This window comes from Xenopus laevis, chromosome 5L, assembly GCF_017654675.1.
Source record: "Xenopus laevis strain J_2021 chromosome 5L, Xenopus_laevis_v10.1, whole genome shotgun sequence".
Classification (NCBI taxonomy): domain Eukaryota; kingdom Metazoa; phylum Chordata; class Amphibia; order Anura; family Pipidae; genus Xenopus; species Xenopus laevis.
Genome location: NC_054379.1, coordinates 50,300,973 through 50,320,001, shown reverse-complemented (window position 1 = coordinate 50,320,001; position 19,029 = coordinate 50,300,973). Strand labels below are relative to the sequence as shown.

The following is a 19,029-nucleotide window of genomic DNA, read 5'->3' as shown; positions in this document are numbered from 1 at the left end:
AAATGCGATGGGTGCTGATTCACTCGGCATCCCCAGGCAGCAACTGGCGACGCTAATTTGTGGGGATGTAGAGTGAATCTGTGCCTATTGCTTGTTATTACCTATCTGCTATTAGAATTCTTAAATTTTGAGTTTATTGGTAGTAAAGTGTTACTGAAAAATTTCTTTATAAACAACATTTTTTGTGAAAATGTTCTCCTGTCCTTGAATGAGTTCTCCCTGGTGAGCTGTACTTAAAATCTTGACTTTAACATCAGATGAACGCTGCACTCTTGAAAATGCAACATAAAGTTGACCATGACCAAACACAGGCTCAGATAGGTAAATGCCGACTTTATCCAATGTTTGTCCTTGTGATTTGTTGATTGTCATGGCAAATGCAGCCTTAATGGGGAATTGTCGTCGTTTAAGTTTAAAAGGTAATTCCTGGTCAGAACTGGTAAGGTCAATTCTGGGAATCAAAACAGTATCACCGCTATGGGATCCTGTAAGCACTTCTGCCTTGATAACATTTTGTCTCATGCTCTTCACAACCAACCGTGTACCGTTACATAAACCTTGCTTAGTGTTAGGGTAGGGGCACACGGCGCGATTTCGCCGCGATTCTGCGCTGGGCGAGTTGTCGCTGCGTTTTTTAAGCCGAAATAGCTTTGCTAACTTTGGCGCTGGCGTCAATGCAAATCGCGGCGAAATCGCTGCGCTAATTCACACGCGGCGATTCTTTTTCTACTGTCGCCCGGAAACGCTCAGCGAGGCAACTTCGGACGACAATAGAAAACGAATCGCCGCGTGTGAATTAGCGCAGCGATTTCGCCGCGATTTGCATTGACGCCAGCGCCAAAGTTAGCAAAGCTATTTCGGCTTAAAAAACGCAGCGACAACTCGCTTAGCGCAGAATCGCGGCGAAATCGCGCCGTGTGACCCTACCCTTAAGGTTTCTTAACAGCATGACTATTGTTCCTACTTTGAGTATAAGATTGTGTTGTGGTAATCCAGCATTGTTGATAGTGTTTAAATATTCTAATGGGAAGTTAAGTTTCTCACTTTCGTCTTCAGAATCAATACAGTCAGTACTCAGAAAGACACAGCTTTGTCCAGGAAGTAATGCAATCACTTGGTTGTTTATCATGTCAACATCAATATTTTTTGGAGATAATATAGCCCGTTTTGCTAAAAATGGCCACCCACGCAGGTACGCAACCGGTTCCCCTCCTAGAGTGACGCTAGCGCCGCCATTAGACAAACTTGCAAAGGAGTAGCAAGATGGCCGACGCTTATACAGACTTTAGTGGGCGGATGACAAACTCGCAGAGGAGTAGCAAGATGGCCGACGCTTATACAGACTTTAGTGGGCGGATTTGGCAGTGGGCGGATGACAAAGTCGCAGAGGAGTAGCAAGATGGCCGACGCTTATACAGACTTTCGTGCAGGTACGCAACCGGTTCCCCTCCTAGAGTGACGCTAGCGCCGCCATTAGACAAACTTGCAAAGGAGTAGCAAGATGGCCGATGCTTATACAGACTTTAGTGGGCGGATGACAAACTCGCAGAGGAGTAGCAAGATGGCCGACGCTTATACAGACTTTAGTGGGCGGATTTGGCAGTGGGCGGATGACAAAGTCGCAGAGGAGTAGCAAGATGGCCGACGCTTATACAGACTTTCGTGCAGGTACGCAACCGGTTCCCCTAGTGTGACGGTGAGCGCATCTGCCTCCCTAGATCCTAACCTTCCAGCGGTCGCCGCCTGAGTGAGCAGGAAAGAAGAGGCGGCGGGAGGCAGAAGGAGACGGTGAGCGCATCTGCCTCCCTAGATCCTAACCTTCCAGCGCATCTGCCTCCCCGATCCTAACCTGTTCTGATCCTAACCTTCCAGCACATCTGCTAATCGAAGGCCGCATCTATGTCTTTCGGCTGAAGTTGCGCGCGCATCTCATAGATCCTAACCGAAGTTGCGTGCGCATCTGCCTCCCCTCCACTCGGGACATAGATAGGCCTTCGGTTAGTATATAGGATGGGTGTGGGCCTCATGGAGACATGTTTTAGAATGGAGAATGTTTGTTGTTTCAGTAGAATATCATGCTCCCAACATGCTGTCTCATATAATATTCACCTCTGTGGCACTAGGGGTATAGACAGTCAGTAACTGAGTATTCCTTTGTACTGAAAGGAATGCAGGTAAAGTGATAAAGCAATTTTGATTGCCTTGGGATTATTCGGTCACAGAGGACTGTGGAAATTGTAGCTCATTTATTGACCAAACGCTTTACCCAAGAAACTGCTTTATCAGCTTGTCTACATTTTTATAATACAAAAAAAGCCATGGATAACAACTAAAATAAATACTGCGGTACTCATGGCTGTCATCTGAGTGATCATCACTGAGTGCAACTAACTGAAACATTCGTGAATAAAAAATAAAAAAATGTAAACCATACTTTTAACTATAAAGATACTAAAAACCACCTCAGATTTCCATAACCTGCAGTATATAAAAGCCTAGCACTCTTCTGTATTGTTGTACTTTATTCCCTATATAATACTGCAAACCCATACAAGTCTGAAAAAGACAACTACAGCTTGATTCCCGTTTAAATTGTTGCTGGTAATTTCATATACAACATAGTTATACAAATATTTTACTTTTCAGCTGTTTTTTTCCATTTAATGATAGCAGGTTGCACTGCATGAGACATAACAAGCATTTGTTTTGTCATCAACATTATTCACTCCTCTGGCACACAGGAATCATTTCATTTGTTTACATGTAAGCATTTTCTCTGCCTGTCTATTAATTTCCCTTTTTCCATTTTTTTTATAAATTGCTTTTTTTCATATTTAACATCCTTGTCCGTACCCTTCCTAGTAGGGTTGACATATTTTATACTTATCTTCTTGTTTCTTACCTTTCAATAATAATGGCATCAAGTTATATATTTACTTGTTGGGCCTGTAACACACCAGCAAATTAACAGCACAGCTTTTTACTTTCTTCAGTTGTGGAGTGTGCTGATGCATACTCATTTACAGTCAAAAAATAAACATTAGTTGCAACTTGTGTCCCAGTAGAACAATCCCTATCATACACGTTTTAAGGAAAACATCCCCTTTTACTATGTTTCCCTCTGTTATAAGGTGTCCTTCCTTTTCTCTTTATACTCATGAATACTATTTGATTTAATGGATCCTCTTGCTGTTTCCCATTCAAAACCTGAATGCTTGCCAGAAAAACTGGGTGTGGGAAAAAAAATGAAATGGTCATTTACGCCCTGAGCTCAGCGTATAAACCGGAATTTTGTGTTTGTTCAGTAATTACTGGGGAACATTGTGCCCCACCTAGTATATATCAGTGCATATTGCCAAACATCTTCATAAAGATCTGCTAATAAGTTCATCATAAATTGCTGAGACTCCATGCATAGCATCCCTAGATCACATTTCAAATGTTACAGCAAACACTAGGCATGAAAGCTTATAGTCAGAAACATTGGGCAAATCACCTTCCCTAGATCACACTGGGCACTGACACCCCTATTTCCTCAGCAAAACTTGTAGGAACTGCAGATTGTGTTACAAGTCAGATAATTTACCATCTATTTCTCCCAAAACTGTAAACCTCTCTTCTGTATACTGTATGTATGTCTGCAAAAACATCCACTGTTCGTGATTCTATTTAATTAAAAGCCTAACTAAAGCATGCAGGTTTTGTTTTTGCTGAAATCTCGATTAACTTGAGTTTTCAGGGTTTTAACCCCAAACTCGCTGAATTAAGTTTTTTCCATCCAAGTTTTTTCTTTAATAAGAAACCAATCGAGTTGTGAGTTCATTCAACATATATAAAAAAATCTAAAATTAGACCTTTGATAACCCCCTTAATAATGAGTGGGGTTGATGGGGTAAGGCTGGAACTGCTTACAAGCTTATTTGTAAGATACAATAGTTTTCTATAGCAGGTACATTCCTTATGATGCAGTACATTGCCAGACTGGGAAACTCCTAATAAATCATTTATTTGTACCATTGTAAATTATTTCAGATAATGATTTATCAAACTGAAAGGAGGGAATAGAAGTACAGATTTTGGAAGTTTTACTCTAGGCTGTCTCATTTATCCAAATCTCTCTCTATATGCTCATTAAAACCTGCCCTCCAATTTAGATTTGGGAAGCAAAAGTATTTTAATGCAATAAAGAACAAATAAAGGATTATCCTCTTCTGTGTTCTTCAGGAATGAGACCTTTCTTGAATGACTACAAATCCCTAACCATGTGCACACTGGATTAAAACACATTTTTCAGACATTTAGAGCAATGCTGAAACATTTCAAACATTTTTAGAATGTTTTCATAATGGGTTTATAGGTAAATGGACAAGAAGACTTTGTCAAAGCTAATTTTCTTTCTTTTGTTAATGAGGAAACTATTAAAGTACTTTCTTCTACTGAGGAATGCTTTACTGTACTTCCAGTTGTGTCTATATTTAATAACTGTTTAGCTCAAGTTTAGAAATTTGTGTTTAACAAGGCCTAATGCAAGTTAACAGAGTTTTCACTTAAAACTCTGGTTTGGCAAAAAATGCCTAGAGATTAAAGCATATGCAAAAAGATATTTAATTTTTAAATTAGATATTTATTTTTCTGGTCTCCCAAATACAAAATTGTTAAGTTTTGTTTTTGAGAAGTGATTCATCGAATGGCTGGAGTATAACTTCTTCTGTTGGACTTCATAGTTGAGAGGGGTAGGCCACCTTTAAGTTATATAGTATGTTATAGAATATCCTATTCCTAACAATTTATAGCTTTTATGTGGTCATCTCAAACCTTGGCAGCCAGAAAACGATTGCTCTGTGTGTGGCTCTAATTTTGCTATTTTTTTAATTACTTTAAACTGGTGAATGGGTGAATTTAACCCGTTTCAGCAAAAATTTGCCACTGGCGAAATGTCGCCAACGCCCACTAAAGTCTATGTGGCATGGCAAACTTTTTTTTGACGCGCGTCTTTTTTTTTTTTGTCGCACGATGCCATACAAGTCTATGAGCCGAAAAAATTCAAAAAATAGAAAATGAAGAACAGCTGCAAATTGCCTATGAAGAGCATCGTCATTCTAAAAGTTGAAGTACCCCTTTACATAGAAACAGATTGAATGAAATTCTAAATTAGTTTATTAATCAGCTCAAAGGAGATAATAGCACCAATATGTGCTATTAATCTTAATGGCGGTCTTCATTTATGTTATTGGAAATTTTCTCCACCAGCACAAATCGGCCTGGGTTAGGAACAATTTGTGATATAAGCCTATGAGTCAGAAAAAGTTTAATCCAAATTTAAACAATACGCTGTATAAGTATGGCATTTAATATCTGGAATGCCCATTTATTATCTGAAATGCTTGGGAGCTAGGTTTTTTGGATAGGGGGTCTTTCCCTAACTTGAGCACCATGCCTTAACCTACTAAAAAAAACATTCACACATTAAATAAATCCAATAGGATTGTTTTGCCACCAGCATAGATTTATGCATGACATAGTCCTGCAGCGGGTCGGGTACCCGAGGGTTACCCGCAAAAACCTGCGGTACCCTGCGAGTTGCGGGTAGTAGTTCCGGGGGTGGGTATGGACGCGGGTCGCGGGTTGGGCTGCGGGTCTTCTCAATAGCGATTTTTACTCCTTTTTTCTGATCATGTCTACTTCCGATGATCTCACTTCCTGTTTACAATGACAGCACTTCCTGATTCTTGATGGTCAGCGGGTCCGGGTTGTGGATACGGTACTTGCGGGTCAGGTAGCAGGTCCAAGCAGGTAAGAATGTGGGTCCGGGTTGCAAATTGCTGGTTGCGTGTACAATTAGAAATTAGAGACCAATAGCAGGAGACCTTTTTACCCATAAAGAGGATCACCGCACCAGAGGCCACCCCTTTAGACTAGAAGAAAAGAACTTTAATTTGAAGCAATGTAGGTGGTTCTTCACAGTGAGGACAGTGTGGTTGTGGAATGCACTGCCGGGTGATGTTGTGATGGCTGATTCTGTTAATGCCTTTAAAAGTGGCTTGGATGATTTCTTGGACAAGTATAATATCATAGGCTATAGTGAAAAATCTAAAAAAATACAATTTGTATAGATATTAGTATATATAGTTTATGTGAGTGTGTGGAAGCTGGGTTTCATATGCAGTTTAGTTAGTACAAGGTAATTAGTTAGTACAAGGTAAGAAAAAAAATGAAATTTGCTTAAATAAAACTCTATATGATAACATTACCTTATTTCTGAACTGGTTAATGGGTTTCACATATGGTTTATTATGCCATATGGGAAATAAAGGCGGTTATACAAAGGAATGGGAGTGCTGCAATTCTTGTGAATTTCCAGATAAAAATTTACTGTATAAAATTTTCTGTTCTAAGGGCTGATTATACTGTGGCCATTAGGTTCTTACTATGATCAAACATTGAGAATAGGTGAGGGTCAAAGGAATGGCTTTTGGACGTCAGTTACCATTCAAGGACTACAGTATGTCTAAAAATATGTGACTCCCTTTTATTTATACTGTAGCTGGTAGTTTGACTGTAGTGATATCATTGGCACTGGCAAGGGAAAATCTTATGTGAAAATCTGTCTGTCTTTAATATTCCATCATGAAAACTGCATCATACTACAGGCTACTATGATTCTAAATATACTTGGTTACAGGAGTGGGGATGTCTGAATGAACCAGGCATTCTGGATTGTGAATGTGTACAGATCTACTATAGTGAATATGTAATTAAATCAGAATTCTGCAAGCAACTCCAAAGCACACCTAACTAGTTTAGTGGCAGCATGAAGTGTCATTAGCATTCAGTGAGAATCGTGCACACCATCATTAGTAATTCAGAATGATATGAAAGAAACATTTTGTCGAGTCTAGAGAAAATATAAAACAGAAATCAGTATGGCATGTTACAATATTACTATAAAATAAAAAATAAACAAATGTATTTAAAACTTGAATCATATATAGTTATACTCGAGCATTGATACACATTTAGAGACTACATTGTGGCATCACTGCATACAACTGTGTGGGTCAGATAGTGTCAGTCTGTACTAGAACCTGTTCTACTTTGCATACTATATATATTATACTGGCTGTGGTTATATATTGAACATTTCTGGATTCTAGAATACCTCCATAAAGAGCATGGGTGTTGGGAAATACATTGCAAGTCCATTCTCATAACCTTCCCATTTACTTTCCCATGAGACTGGTACTTTACTCACATTGAAGATAAATATCTGGAGAGATTTCTGGAGATGTTGCCCATGGCAAAAAATCAGCAATTAGATTTAAACAGCCACATATAAGTTAGAAAACAAAAGCAAAGGTCTGATCGGTTGCAACATCTCCAGAAATCTCTCCAGATACAGTATTTATCTCCAATATTAGTAAACATGCCCCATAATTTCTTTTCCTAGGCTGTTGTTGGAAGGACAGCTTTCCAGTAATTATTACGGACTACAGCAGTTACCAAGAATGTCTTACGTTATGCTCTGTTTTGAGATCTTTACAGAGTTAGCTAGCTGTTTATTCCAGTGAGTGAAATTTGTGCAAGCAACTACTTGTGCTGTTCCTGTTCTCGTCTGTTTGAAACTGACCTCAATGAGGAAGAAGAGTTATAGGAAGTTCACAAAGCCTGTAATTCTCAGAAAACATGTCCAGAAAAAAAACAACCATTACACTTATTTCTCTGAAGTGTATATAATTTGCTGTTGTGGAGCAGGAATAATTATTACTGTCATTCACATTGTTATTGTACTATAAAAACATGATTTTGCTTTATTTATAACTTTTATATATTTGTAGGTGAATAGGTAGGATTGTAACATCTGTAGTCTGATTGTAGTAGTCTGGAGCTTTCCAAACTGCAAGGCATTTTTATTTTATGATAATGTCTCTGCAGGTTTTCTACGGAAATTTCAAAATCATGTGTTACCCCATTGCCACTTTGATGTTTCATTAGGTTTGAGTATTTTTTTATTCCTTAAAATGGACCTGTCACCCAGACACAACGAGCTGTATAATAAAAGTTATTTTCAAATGAAACATGAAATCCAATTTCTATTTTTTATTAAAGCATTAATATCTGTTGTAGGCTCATTTAAAAATCTCAGCTGTCAATCAAATATTGTCTGCCCCTCCTCTATGCCTTAGGCATAAAGACGGGACAGAAAATTACTTTAACTTTCCATTCAGCACTTCCTAGATGTCACTGCTTTTTCCACATTCCCCCATTCTCTTCAACATTTCATTGTGTAGCCAGGGCATGGGGATGGACATTGTGTCCCCCATTCTGATGCACAAACAAGATTCTGAGATGATGCAAGGCTTGCCTTAATAAGTGTCCACAAAATGGCTCCTGCTTGCTTGCTATAATTATGAATTCCCAGACTAAAGGAAACAAGATTCAAATAATTTATATAGTGTAATTAAAGTTCATTTTGCTTGACCAATGTGATAAAATAGGGTTTTGAATATTTTTTTGGGTGACGGGTCCCCTTTAATTGTTTTGGTGGAATATCCAAAACATTTAAATTCTTCTCAAACAGAGCATGTTTTCAGAGTTAGCTTTTTTACCCTTGTAATACCAAGGCCAGACAGGAGACTCTATTTATACACAGCAAGAAAGGTAGGGTTCCATTCCTGTGACCACAGCTAAACATGAAATATTTAGCAATGAATGCACCACAGTATTTATTCTAGGACCTAAATAATGTTTCTCTTCTACAGGACAAGAGCGATTTGGAAACATGACACGAGTATACTATAAGGAGGCTGTTGGAGCTTTTGTGGTATTTGATGTAACAAGAGGATCAACCTTTGAAGCCATCACAAAGTGGAAATCTGACTTGGACAGCAAAGTGTTCCTTCCAAGCGGCGGGACTATACCTGCAGTTCTTCTGGCCAACAAGTGTGATCAAAAGAAGGAAAACAACGTACAGAGCCCTCACCAAATGGACCTCTTCTGTAAAGAAAATGGCTTTGCTGCATGGTTTGAAACCTCTGCAAAGGTGACATATCTTCCTTTCAGTAATGATAAATCCAATGCAAAATAATGTTCTATATACTTGCAGTAGTAGAATTTTGAGAGATCTGAGGCAAGCTTGATTTTCATGCATATGGTATAGTCATAATACATATATACAGTTATGATATTTATGATAAATTTGCATATAGGTATGATTTCAAATTTATATACATACTGTATAATTGCAAAAGTGTATATAATATATGTACTTTCCTTTATATGATTTTTTTCTTCCATAGATTTAGGCTTCAAGTGCAACTGTTTATGTAATGTTTATGTCTCCTCACTCATTTGCATAGCATTCATTTTATTGGCAGCTGTTAGGATTAGTGATATGAAAATTAGTGAGACCATAGTACTATGTACTGTGCAGTTGCACTTAAAGCCATGGTGTATTATCTGCTCCTAACTTCCCATGACCCTCTGCATCAGTGCTGAACCCAATTTATATAGTCCTAGGTTTGTAAATAAGGGTAAGCAGTGAAAATATAGAAATATTTAGGTGCAAAGATCAAATAATAAAAGTAAAACATGAAGCTGAGTAAGTATTAAAGTTTAACTGCAAGGGGGGCGGAGCCGCATGCTGAACTGGCAAGCAGCGTGAACAGGGAGTTATCCACAACATCATCCTGTGCAGCCCATAACAGTTCCTGGAACCGGGCTTACCTTCCCCAAATTGGATTGTGGCTGTCCAGACCCAGACCCTACATATTACGGCAATGGGAAAAAACACACAGCAGGTGCGATCGGAGGCAGCCATGAGGCTGGAGCAGTATGTGTGTATCGCTTCACAAGATGGCGGCAGCAACTCTCCTCCTCCCGCAGAACAACAGAGCCAGGCAGAAGCAGCTCCGGGAGCATAGGTTGCTGTAGCTCCTACAATGCAAGATATTCTAAATGCAATTACCACCTGCCAAACCACAATTACAGCAACGCTAACGGAAAAAATTGAGGAGGTCAAGGTGGAACTATCATTGCTCAAGCAGGATGTCCAAGTCATTAGAGACTGGGACTGGGGCCCTAGAGGAGCGTGTGAGTACCCTGGATGACCACACTACCACATGAGATCACATAATCTGCTCAAACAAACAACAGAACACATGGAAGATATGGAGAATAGGCAGAGGCGATCCAATATCAGAGTGGTGGGTCTCCCTGAAAAGAGTGAGGGACAAAACGATGAACTTTTCGCTGAGCAGTGGCTTAAGGACATGCTGGGTGCAGACATTTTCTCACAACAGTTTGTAGCTGAGAGGGCGCATAAGGTCCCCACGCAACCCCTTCCACCTGGTGCTCCACCAAGACCATTCCTAATAAGCTCCTGAATTACTGGGATAGGGATACAGCACTACAAGCAGCCAGGAAAAAGGGATATATCTACTTCCAGGGGACTCGGGTCTCTATATCCAGATTACTCAGCAGCACTTCAACGGCATCGTAGCACCTTCAACTGGGTCAAAAGATGCCTTGGACCTCAGGCTCAACTATAACATGCTCTTTACAGCCAAGCTACGAATAATAGAAGGAGGGAAAACGCATATACTTGACCAGCCAGACAATGCTCAGCAATGGTTGGACGGACACCCAAGATCTCCCCGCATCAGCCCACCAAGGCAGCACAACAGTCCAGCACACTCCCCACAGCGCTGAGGAGTAAAGTCAGCAAGAAAGACAATTTAAGTAATTACGCCCTGGAATTCATGACACCGAGACACTAACCCTTTACACACATGACCTCAGGGGATTGCATGATCACTCTGGCCCTGGATAAGAGGAACTCATACACATGGACAGGACTATAAATAATGAAGCCCAGTGAATCTTTTTTCTTCACAAATTTGGGATAGGTAAAAATGGCATAAGCATAACGTGCACACCCCTAGCACCAGATCAGACTACACCAGTATAACACCTAACAGCCTGCTAAGGTTAAATAGACACAAGTGAGTTACCAGCTGGTCAAACGGCTGTGGTACTAAGGACAATCTGGTTTATTTGGTTAAGTAGTGAGCTCTTAATCAGTAAACCTGTTTCGTGGACAATGTATCCCCAAATGTTGTGTCAGAGATACTGGGTGTAAGATGTATTGTGGTAGTCACTGTTTATAAATGCATACAATTCTCACAGCAATATGGCAGGGGCTAAATTTAGGATAATATCATGGAATGTACGGGGTCTGAATGATAAAGTTAAATGGTCGGTGGTATTGGATCACCTTGAAAAGTAGGGGGCAGATGTGATTTTACTGCAAGAGACACACCTGATAGGCCAAAGGGTCAGAGCACTAAAGAGACAGAGGCTAGGCCCCATATTCCACTCAAAATACTCCTCTTATTCCCGGGAGGTAACTAGAAAAACTGCTAAACCCAAAGTTGAAACAATTGTAACAGACAGGTTTGGGAGATACATAATCCTCAAGGTGACGATTGCTATGTATGTTATGATATTGGTCAATGTGTACTCTCCCCCCAGGTGAAAGGCTTCTGAGATTGGGGACCTCCCCATCTATTGGTGCAGAGACTTAAATGCAGTCCCAAACCCTGTAACAGATAGGTTGAGACCACTTAAGAATGACACAGGTCTTGGGAGACTGGATTCAGTCTTCTAATTTAACAGTCCACATCTGCTCTCTCCGAATAGATCTGGCCCTGGCCTCCTCCATGACATTTCAAAGGGAGAACTCTTAACTCATTCACCTCTAGAATCTATTCTGATCATGCGCCAGTACAACTTGATTTAAAAATAGGAGGGGTAGACGGGCCACAGCAGTGGAAACTTCCTTCTATAACGGATTCCCCATCATGATTGGGTCAGTGAGCCCATTAAAACACACTATAGGGAGTTCTGGGAATGGAATGAGGGTATAACAACTGAACAAATAGCCTGGGATGCTAGTAAAGCGTTTGCAAGGGAACAATACATTGCATTAATTAAGGCAGCCAAAATAAAGCAGGACACAGAACTAAAAGCCGTACGCGACAAGCTGAATGTAGCTGAAAAAGATTATGTACAGTACCCAACTGAACAGCTAGGAGAGGGAATTGAACTAGCCCAAAGAGACCTTAACCAAGCCTCTGTTCACAAGTACTCCCAATGAGAACTCCGCAGGGTAGCCAGCCACCTGGTGTGATAAAGTGGAAAAATGTGGTAAATTCCTAGCACAACTGACTACCATTCCAAGATTGACCACTACAGGGGGTCAAGAAATTTGAGAACAGAAGCACAGAAGCAGATTCTCTCTCAATTTGTCGATTTCTACACTAATCTCTAATGCTCCAAAACCCCCAGAATCCCTTAATCATACCTAGACAGTATTTCTCTACCTAGATAGGGAAAATTCAGAATCACTTAACCAACAAATCTCAATAGAAGAAATTACAGAAGCCATTAATGATTTCCCTAACAGGAAATCGCTGGGTCCAGATGGACTCCCCATTGAATGGTACAAAGCCCACAAAGATATAGTGGCACCTAGGCTCTGTTCCCTTTTCAACTCTATACTAGGTGGGGCCAAGATACCATAAAGTTTCAAAGCAGCCACTATCATACTAATTGCCAAATCTGGTAAGCCCCCAGAGAAATACGAGTCACAGACCGATTTTCATTACTAAACAAGATTCTAGCCAAAATCCTTGCTAACAGGCTAAGAAGGATAATCGAACATCTAATACACCCAGACCAGACAGGCTTTATGCCGAATAAGGCCACAGATATTAACATTAGGAGACTATATAACAACATCTGGACTACCCATGATGTCACAGGGGAGAGAGTGGTAGTCTCATTGGACACCCGAAAAAGCGTTCGACGCGGTGGAATGGCCATATCTATGGGCACTGTTGGAACGATACGGATTAGGCAACCAATTTGTAAAATGGGTACAAGCCCTCTATGACACCCCAAAGGCCAGAGTACAGGTGAATTCAGAACTCTCCCAAACTTTTCTGCTGGCATGGGGAACTAGGCAAGGGTGCCCATTGTCTCCACTCCTGTTCGACCTAACCATAGAACCTCTGGCGGTCCTAATTCGTAACAATGTAAGAATCAAGGGACTTAAGTTACAGAGGCTTGAGGAGAAAATTTCGCTTTATGCGAATGATATGTTAGTGTATCTGGCTAATCCCAGGGAGGCTCTTACAGAATTACTGAGGGAAGTCATGCATTTTGGGGACTACTTTGGTCTTAAAGTCAACTGGGCAAAATCTGTCATATTCCCCATAGATGAAAGTGAACCTAGAAACCCACACCCTCAACTACAGTGGATAGTCTCCTTCATATATCTGTTAGTAAAAATACATAGGGACCCAATTGGCAGGTCATTGAGTATGAAATTGCAACACGGGTTAAACCAAAAATTCTCCCTCAAATTCCTGTACGGGATTCATTACGCATCATACCTACCATGAAGTGGTTTAAGGAGCTGGAAGTGTGTGTAAGGAACTTTATATGGGCAGGAGACCGTCCGCATATAGCTCTCCGGATGCTCCAGGCCCCGGCTAATAAAAGGGGGCTAGCCCTCCCAAATTTTTTACTAACTTTTATGCAAGTTGGTTGGTGTATGCTAGATGGTGGCTCAATCCCGACCCAAACAATCAGGCCACAGTGGCAGAAGCAGCAATACTTTCATCTTTTGAAGCCCTGGCCAACCAGCTGCACAGGGGGCTCCCATCATTATACAAGTTGACACCCGCCATGAAGACAGTAACCCAAGTGTTCAAAAAAACAGTAATTGCAGCATATGAAAAGGCAAATAGCTGGTCCAAATAGACTCCACTATAGGGAAATAAAGCCTAGGACTATTCCTAACGTAAGTGAGTGGGCAGCTGCAGGGATCAAACATTTTAACAATATAGTAGGGCCTGATGGACTTAAACAGTTTTACCAGTTAAAACAGGAATTCGGTCTAACCAATCATATGCTGTTTAGGTTTATACAATTGAGACATGCCTTTCTTGCCAAATTCCCAGAAGGAACCCTCACTGCTACTGAATCCACCCCTAGAACGCTATCTTCATAGGCCACTTCTCCCCAAACCCCATAGCTGGCTGTATACTATCCTGCTACAGGAAAACTTTGATTCTATTAAGCACATATGTGATAAATGGGCCCAGGATTTCCCCCACCTAGATGAGGGAACCTAGAAAGATTTACTCCAACAGATTCCTGAAAATAACATATCAAGCAGAGACAGGTTCTGTTCTGGGACATACAGAAGGCCTTAATCTACCAACTGGTGACAGATTGTGCCTACAACAACTTCTTCACTTCACAAAAGAAAGCCATCCTTCTGACCTGGAAAGCCACGGAGGCCCCAGCCATTGGCCACTGGACTAAACTAATAAATGACATGCTACCAAAATAAGTTTGAAAAAGTGTGGAACTGCTGGTTGAATGACCAGCAAGCAGTTGCGACAACCTCACCTGACCCTTGGTATGCCTATATGAAACTAAATTGTAATGTAATGTAAATCTTTCCACTACTCAGTTAAAAATGAATAAATAAAATCTTTCAAGAAAAAAAAGTTTAACTGCAAGCCTTTATTGTTAAAGGGGTGGTTCAACTTTGAGGTAACTTTTAGTATGTTATAGAATGTCCATTTCCTAGCAACTTTGCATTTGGTCTTCATTATTTACACTTTATAGTTTTTGAGTTATTTGCCTTTTTCTTCTGACTTTTTCCAGCTTTCAAATGTGGGTCACTGACCCAATATAAATAATAAATGCTCTGCAAGGTTACAAATTTATTGTTATTGCTACTTTTTAATTACTCATATACAGACCCTCTCCTATTCATATTATACTCTCTTCTTCAAACCAGTGAATTGCTGCTCGGGTATTTTGAACCCTTGCAACCAGAAATTTGAAGCTGAAATTTCAAACTGCTGAATTAAAATGTAAATAACTCAAAAACCACAAACAATAGAAATTAAAAAAAAAACAATTGCAAATTGTATCAGAATATCACTCTCTACAACATACTAAAAGTTCATTTAGTATGGTGTCACATTTTTAGTCTCTGGTGATTAGTATCTTCATGAGTGGGATTTAAACTCTTAACAATCACTATCAATTCATTTGTTTAACTCTTGCCTACCAAGTTTGAAAATGCTCAAGGGACAAAATTCTCTGTATCACCTTCATTAACTTTGCCCCACGGAGAAAAATGCTTTAAACAGTTGTAATATAGCCTTGGCATACAAACTCTGTGTTTGTGACTTAACACAGGTTTTGCAAGTACACTATTACACAAAGGTCATAAAGGCACTATCTGCTTAAAATGTAATTTGTACTCTCCATTTGTGGCTCGCGCAGGTTGGTTTTTGTTTGCATGAATGTTTTTACTTCAGCTCTCTGACTGACAAATTGTTTGTTTTATAGGACAACATGAATATAGATGAAGCTGCTCGATGTTTGGTAGAAAACATTCTCGCAAATGCCAAGGACTTTCCTGTAGAGGAAAATGATGACAGTAGCATAAGGGTCGACCAGGAGGCAATGCCAGCAGAAAGTAAATCTCAGTGCTGTTAATATTGTGCAATCTACAGTATGGTAAAAGGCACAGCATAGCAATCTGAGGCTGCCATCGATATTCAGATAGCTGCTAAATGCTGCTTCACATCGAGCTTGAGGAGATCAATTCAGCATGGAGGAGATGTTTACAAGGATGTTCTTTTTGTGCAGCTGCACTTGATGGGCAACAGATTAAGAACAAGAAGTACCAATATGTGTTTCTGGTCATGTATCATGTTTAGTAATTAAATATTCATCCCTTCATAACCAGGGAAAGACAAATCTTTGTCCACCACTCTGTCTACTGCGTGCCATGGTTTATAGTATACATATTTTAAAAGATACGTTATACAACTTAATGTTTCCAAGATAATGAATAATCAAGCAGCACGTTAGACATTATATATATATATATATATACTGTGGAATGAACTGATATCGAAACAACACAGTATTATTGCACTGAAACTGAATCTGGTCAGTGATATGAAGTTTTTTATTTTTTTTTCAGGGATGCCTTAATAGTCACCCACACACAAGGCTTATCCATCACGCTGTGTTTATTTTTTTATTCTCGATTATTCCAATGTAACACTTCACTATATTTCAATCTTGAATGCCTCTTGCAAATAGCAAAGCATGTAAAATCAGAAAAACAGAAACACATTTGTAACACATCCATTAAAAGTTTCAAGTTATTTGTTGTCACCTGCAGCATTTCATTGTGATCGAACCCTTCTGTAAAATCTCATGACCACCAGTAAATGACGAAACTAGGGATGCACAGAATATACTATTTGGGATTCGGGTTGAATCCCGAACCAAATCCTGGATTCAGTGCATCCCTAACTGACACCTTTTAAACTACTTAAAAAGTGTTAAACTGCAATATTTTCTAGAGCCACTGATTCATCTTCACTGTGAATTTTATTATACATCAGCTACAAATGCTGGTGTATAATGTGTACTTGTGGCTGTCCAGCTAATGAACATTAATTTACTGAATATTCTGCTGAAGAGGCTAGAGGTATTTAGGGTTTGCTTTTCCTGCATTGCTGCATCATTATAGAGGATGCACCGACCTACTAAGCCTTCTGGTCTAAATGCTCAAGCTCTTGTCTAACTTCTTCCAGGTTGGCAGATCAATCTCAGTTCAGTCACACAGCCTGTATTGGAATGCACATGAAACTATACGTTTGAATGGAGCATGTGTAGCATATGGTTTTAGAGGATCATGCGCACTCTCTGGCAGGGGTCCCCATTTTACCCTTAAGTTACATTCAAATGTAAAAAGAGCTGGGGAGCAACACAGGCATGAAAAAAGTCAATGAGGATGCCAAATAAGTGTTGTCTTTTGCAATTTGTGAGTAAGTTGACTGGCAGGAGGCTTTGTTTGGCAGTACACATTGCTTTTATGCAACCAAAACTTGCATCCAAGCCTGAATTTCAAAAATAAGCACCTGCTTTGAGGGCACTGGGACCAACATCCAAGGGGTTGGTGAGCAACATGTTGTTCATGAGCCACTGGTTGGGGATCACTGATCTATGGGGATTCAGTAGTTTAGTTAAACAACCTGTTTAACTACCTGCTCCATGTGCAAGTGCTGATTTCACTGTAGCTCTCTGATTGGCCAGATATCTAAGGCTAATGGGGGAAAAATTTGTATGGAGCTCCTTGCTGTCAATTAACAAAGGTCAACACTGCCTTTAGGAAATTAAGGTATATCTGCAAAATTAGAGACTTTTTCATGGATGTTATACCTAAAAGCTAAACCTAAACAAATGATTTCTTAATAGTTCCCTTTAATTGTAGTTTCCTATTAATATTGAAGTATAGGTTCATTTGTACCAGGTGCTTTTATATTGATATCATGAACTCATTTGAAAGCAGTGGGTTTTTTTTTTCCAGTCACCCTTCTTTTACAAAAAATAAAACAAAAAAAGAGCTTCCCAATTAAACAAACTATAACTATGGTATTAGTGTTTCAGGGATGAATGAAAATGAATAAAACATTTTCTATATCGGACAATAGATTGTTTTGTGTTATTTATTGACTTTTTCACGTGTGTTAGTAATGTGTGTATAGGCTGGCATCCGCAAAGTTGCAGTATTGACTGATTATCTGGTCATCCTATGAAATTGCAGCCAGTGTCTCTGAAGAGAAAAGCCAGTCTACCATTGCCTCTTGCTGACACTCCTTGTCCACAACATGCTTATTCAACTCATGGCTGAAATAGGTGGATTCTAAGAGATTGGATGATGTGTGAATGTTTTTTTCATTATTATACTGAAGCATCTTTTCAACCAGGGATCTGCCATTGTTGATGAGTTTACAGAGAAGTTGTGGCTTATAGCTGTATATGCAGTACAGGTATGCAATCCATTATCTAGAAAACCTTTATCCAGAAAGTTCTGAATTATGGGAAGGCCATCTCCCATTGACTTAAATTAATTTATTTTCAAATAATTCCCCTTTTCTCTGTTATAATAAAACTGTGCCTTGTACTTAACCCCAATTGATATATACTTAGCCCTTTTTGAAGGCAAAACAATCCTATTGGGTTTAATTAATGTTTAAATGATTTTAGTAGACATAAGGCATAAGACATAGACATAAGAATACGGAATAAAAAATAACGAACAGACCCCTTAACCAGAAAGCCTCATGTCCTGAGAATTCTGAATAAAAAGTCCCATCTTGTACTTTCAACTCAACTAAGATATGAAAAGTCCTAATTGGAGGCAAAACAATCCTATTGGTTTTATTCAGTGTTTAAATTATATTTAGTAGTCTTAAAGTAAGGATATCTGTATTACAGAGAAACCCCTTAATGTGCTCCAAACTGCTGCATGGGGGGGGCACAAATAGAAGCTTCACTCTGCTTCAGTGTAGCAAGTAATACTACTTCCCAGCCTACTGTATACTGGCAGCATCTCTGCCTACAATGTCCCCTCCTACAGTTGCTAAAATTTAGCATAAAACCATTTTTCTTAACCAATTTGCCTTTTTTGTGTTGAAATGTGTTTTGTGTTACACCATTGCTCCCTCTAGTGTCTTTCACTGAAGTATCCAATATTGATACAGCTGCAGTAGGTACCGGAATCCAGGTTTTAAAAACAATTGCTGTTAAAACAAGGATCTTCATTTATATATTTGATACAAAGATAATGCATCTATATTAGGTTTGTTTTAAATCCCTGGTGACCCTTTCCTTCCACATCTAAATGTATTAATCTGATCTGAACAGAAAGTTTTACAGTAGGTATACACGATAGTGTGTGTATTTTATAATAGACATAAAAAGCCTCAGGTTAAAGTTAAAAACCTCAAGGGTGTATCTTTGAGTCCTTAAAGCCAAATTTGCTAAGGCTGTTTGCAAGGGGTTTAAATTACTTGTCGATAAAGTGTGTAATTTTCATTGTTTTAGAATCATAACGTTTATGCTTAAACAGAAAAAATA

The 19,029-nt window shown here is 39.4% G+C and overlaps 1 protein-coding gene across 1 annotated transcript in view; it reads left to right on the top strand.

Moving 5' to 3' along the window:
- rab32.L (RAB32, member RAS oncogene family L homeolog) overlaps nucleotides 1-16,265 on the top strand; it is a 48,121-nt gene extending 31,856 nt beyond the window's left edge. The window contains exons 2-3 of the mRNA XM_018263056.2: nucleotides 8,760-9,040; nucleotides 15,436-16,265. Coding sequence (XP_018118545.1) covers nucleotides 8,760-9,040; nucleotides 15,436-15,585 — 431 coding nt within the window. The 3' untranslated portion in view covers nucleotides 15,586-16,265. The remainder of the gene's footprint in view (nucleotides 1-8,759; nucleotides 9,041-15,435) is intronic.
- Nucleotides 16,266-19,029: the final 2,764 nt, after the last annotated feature.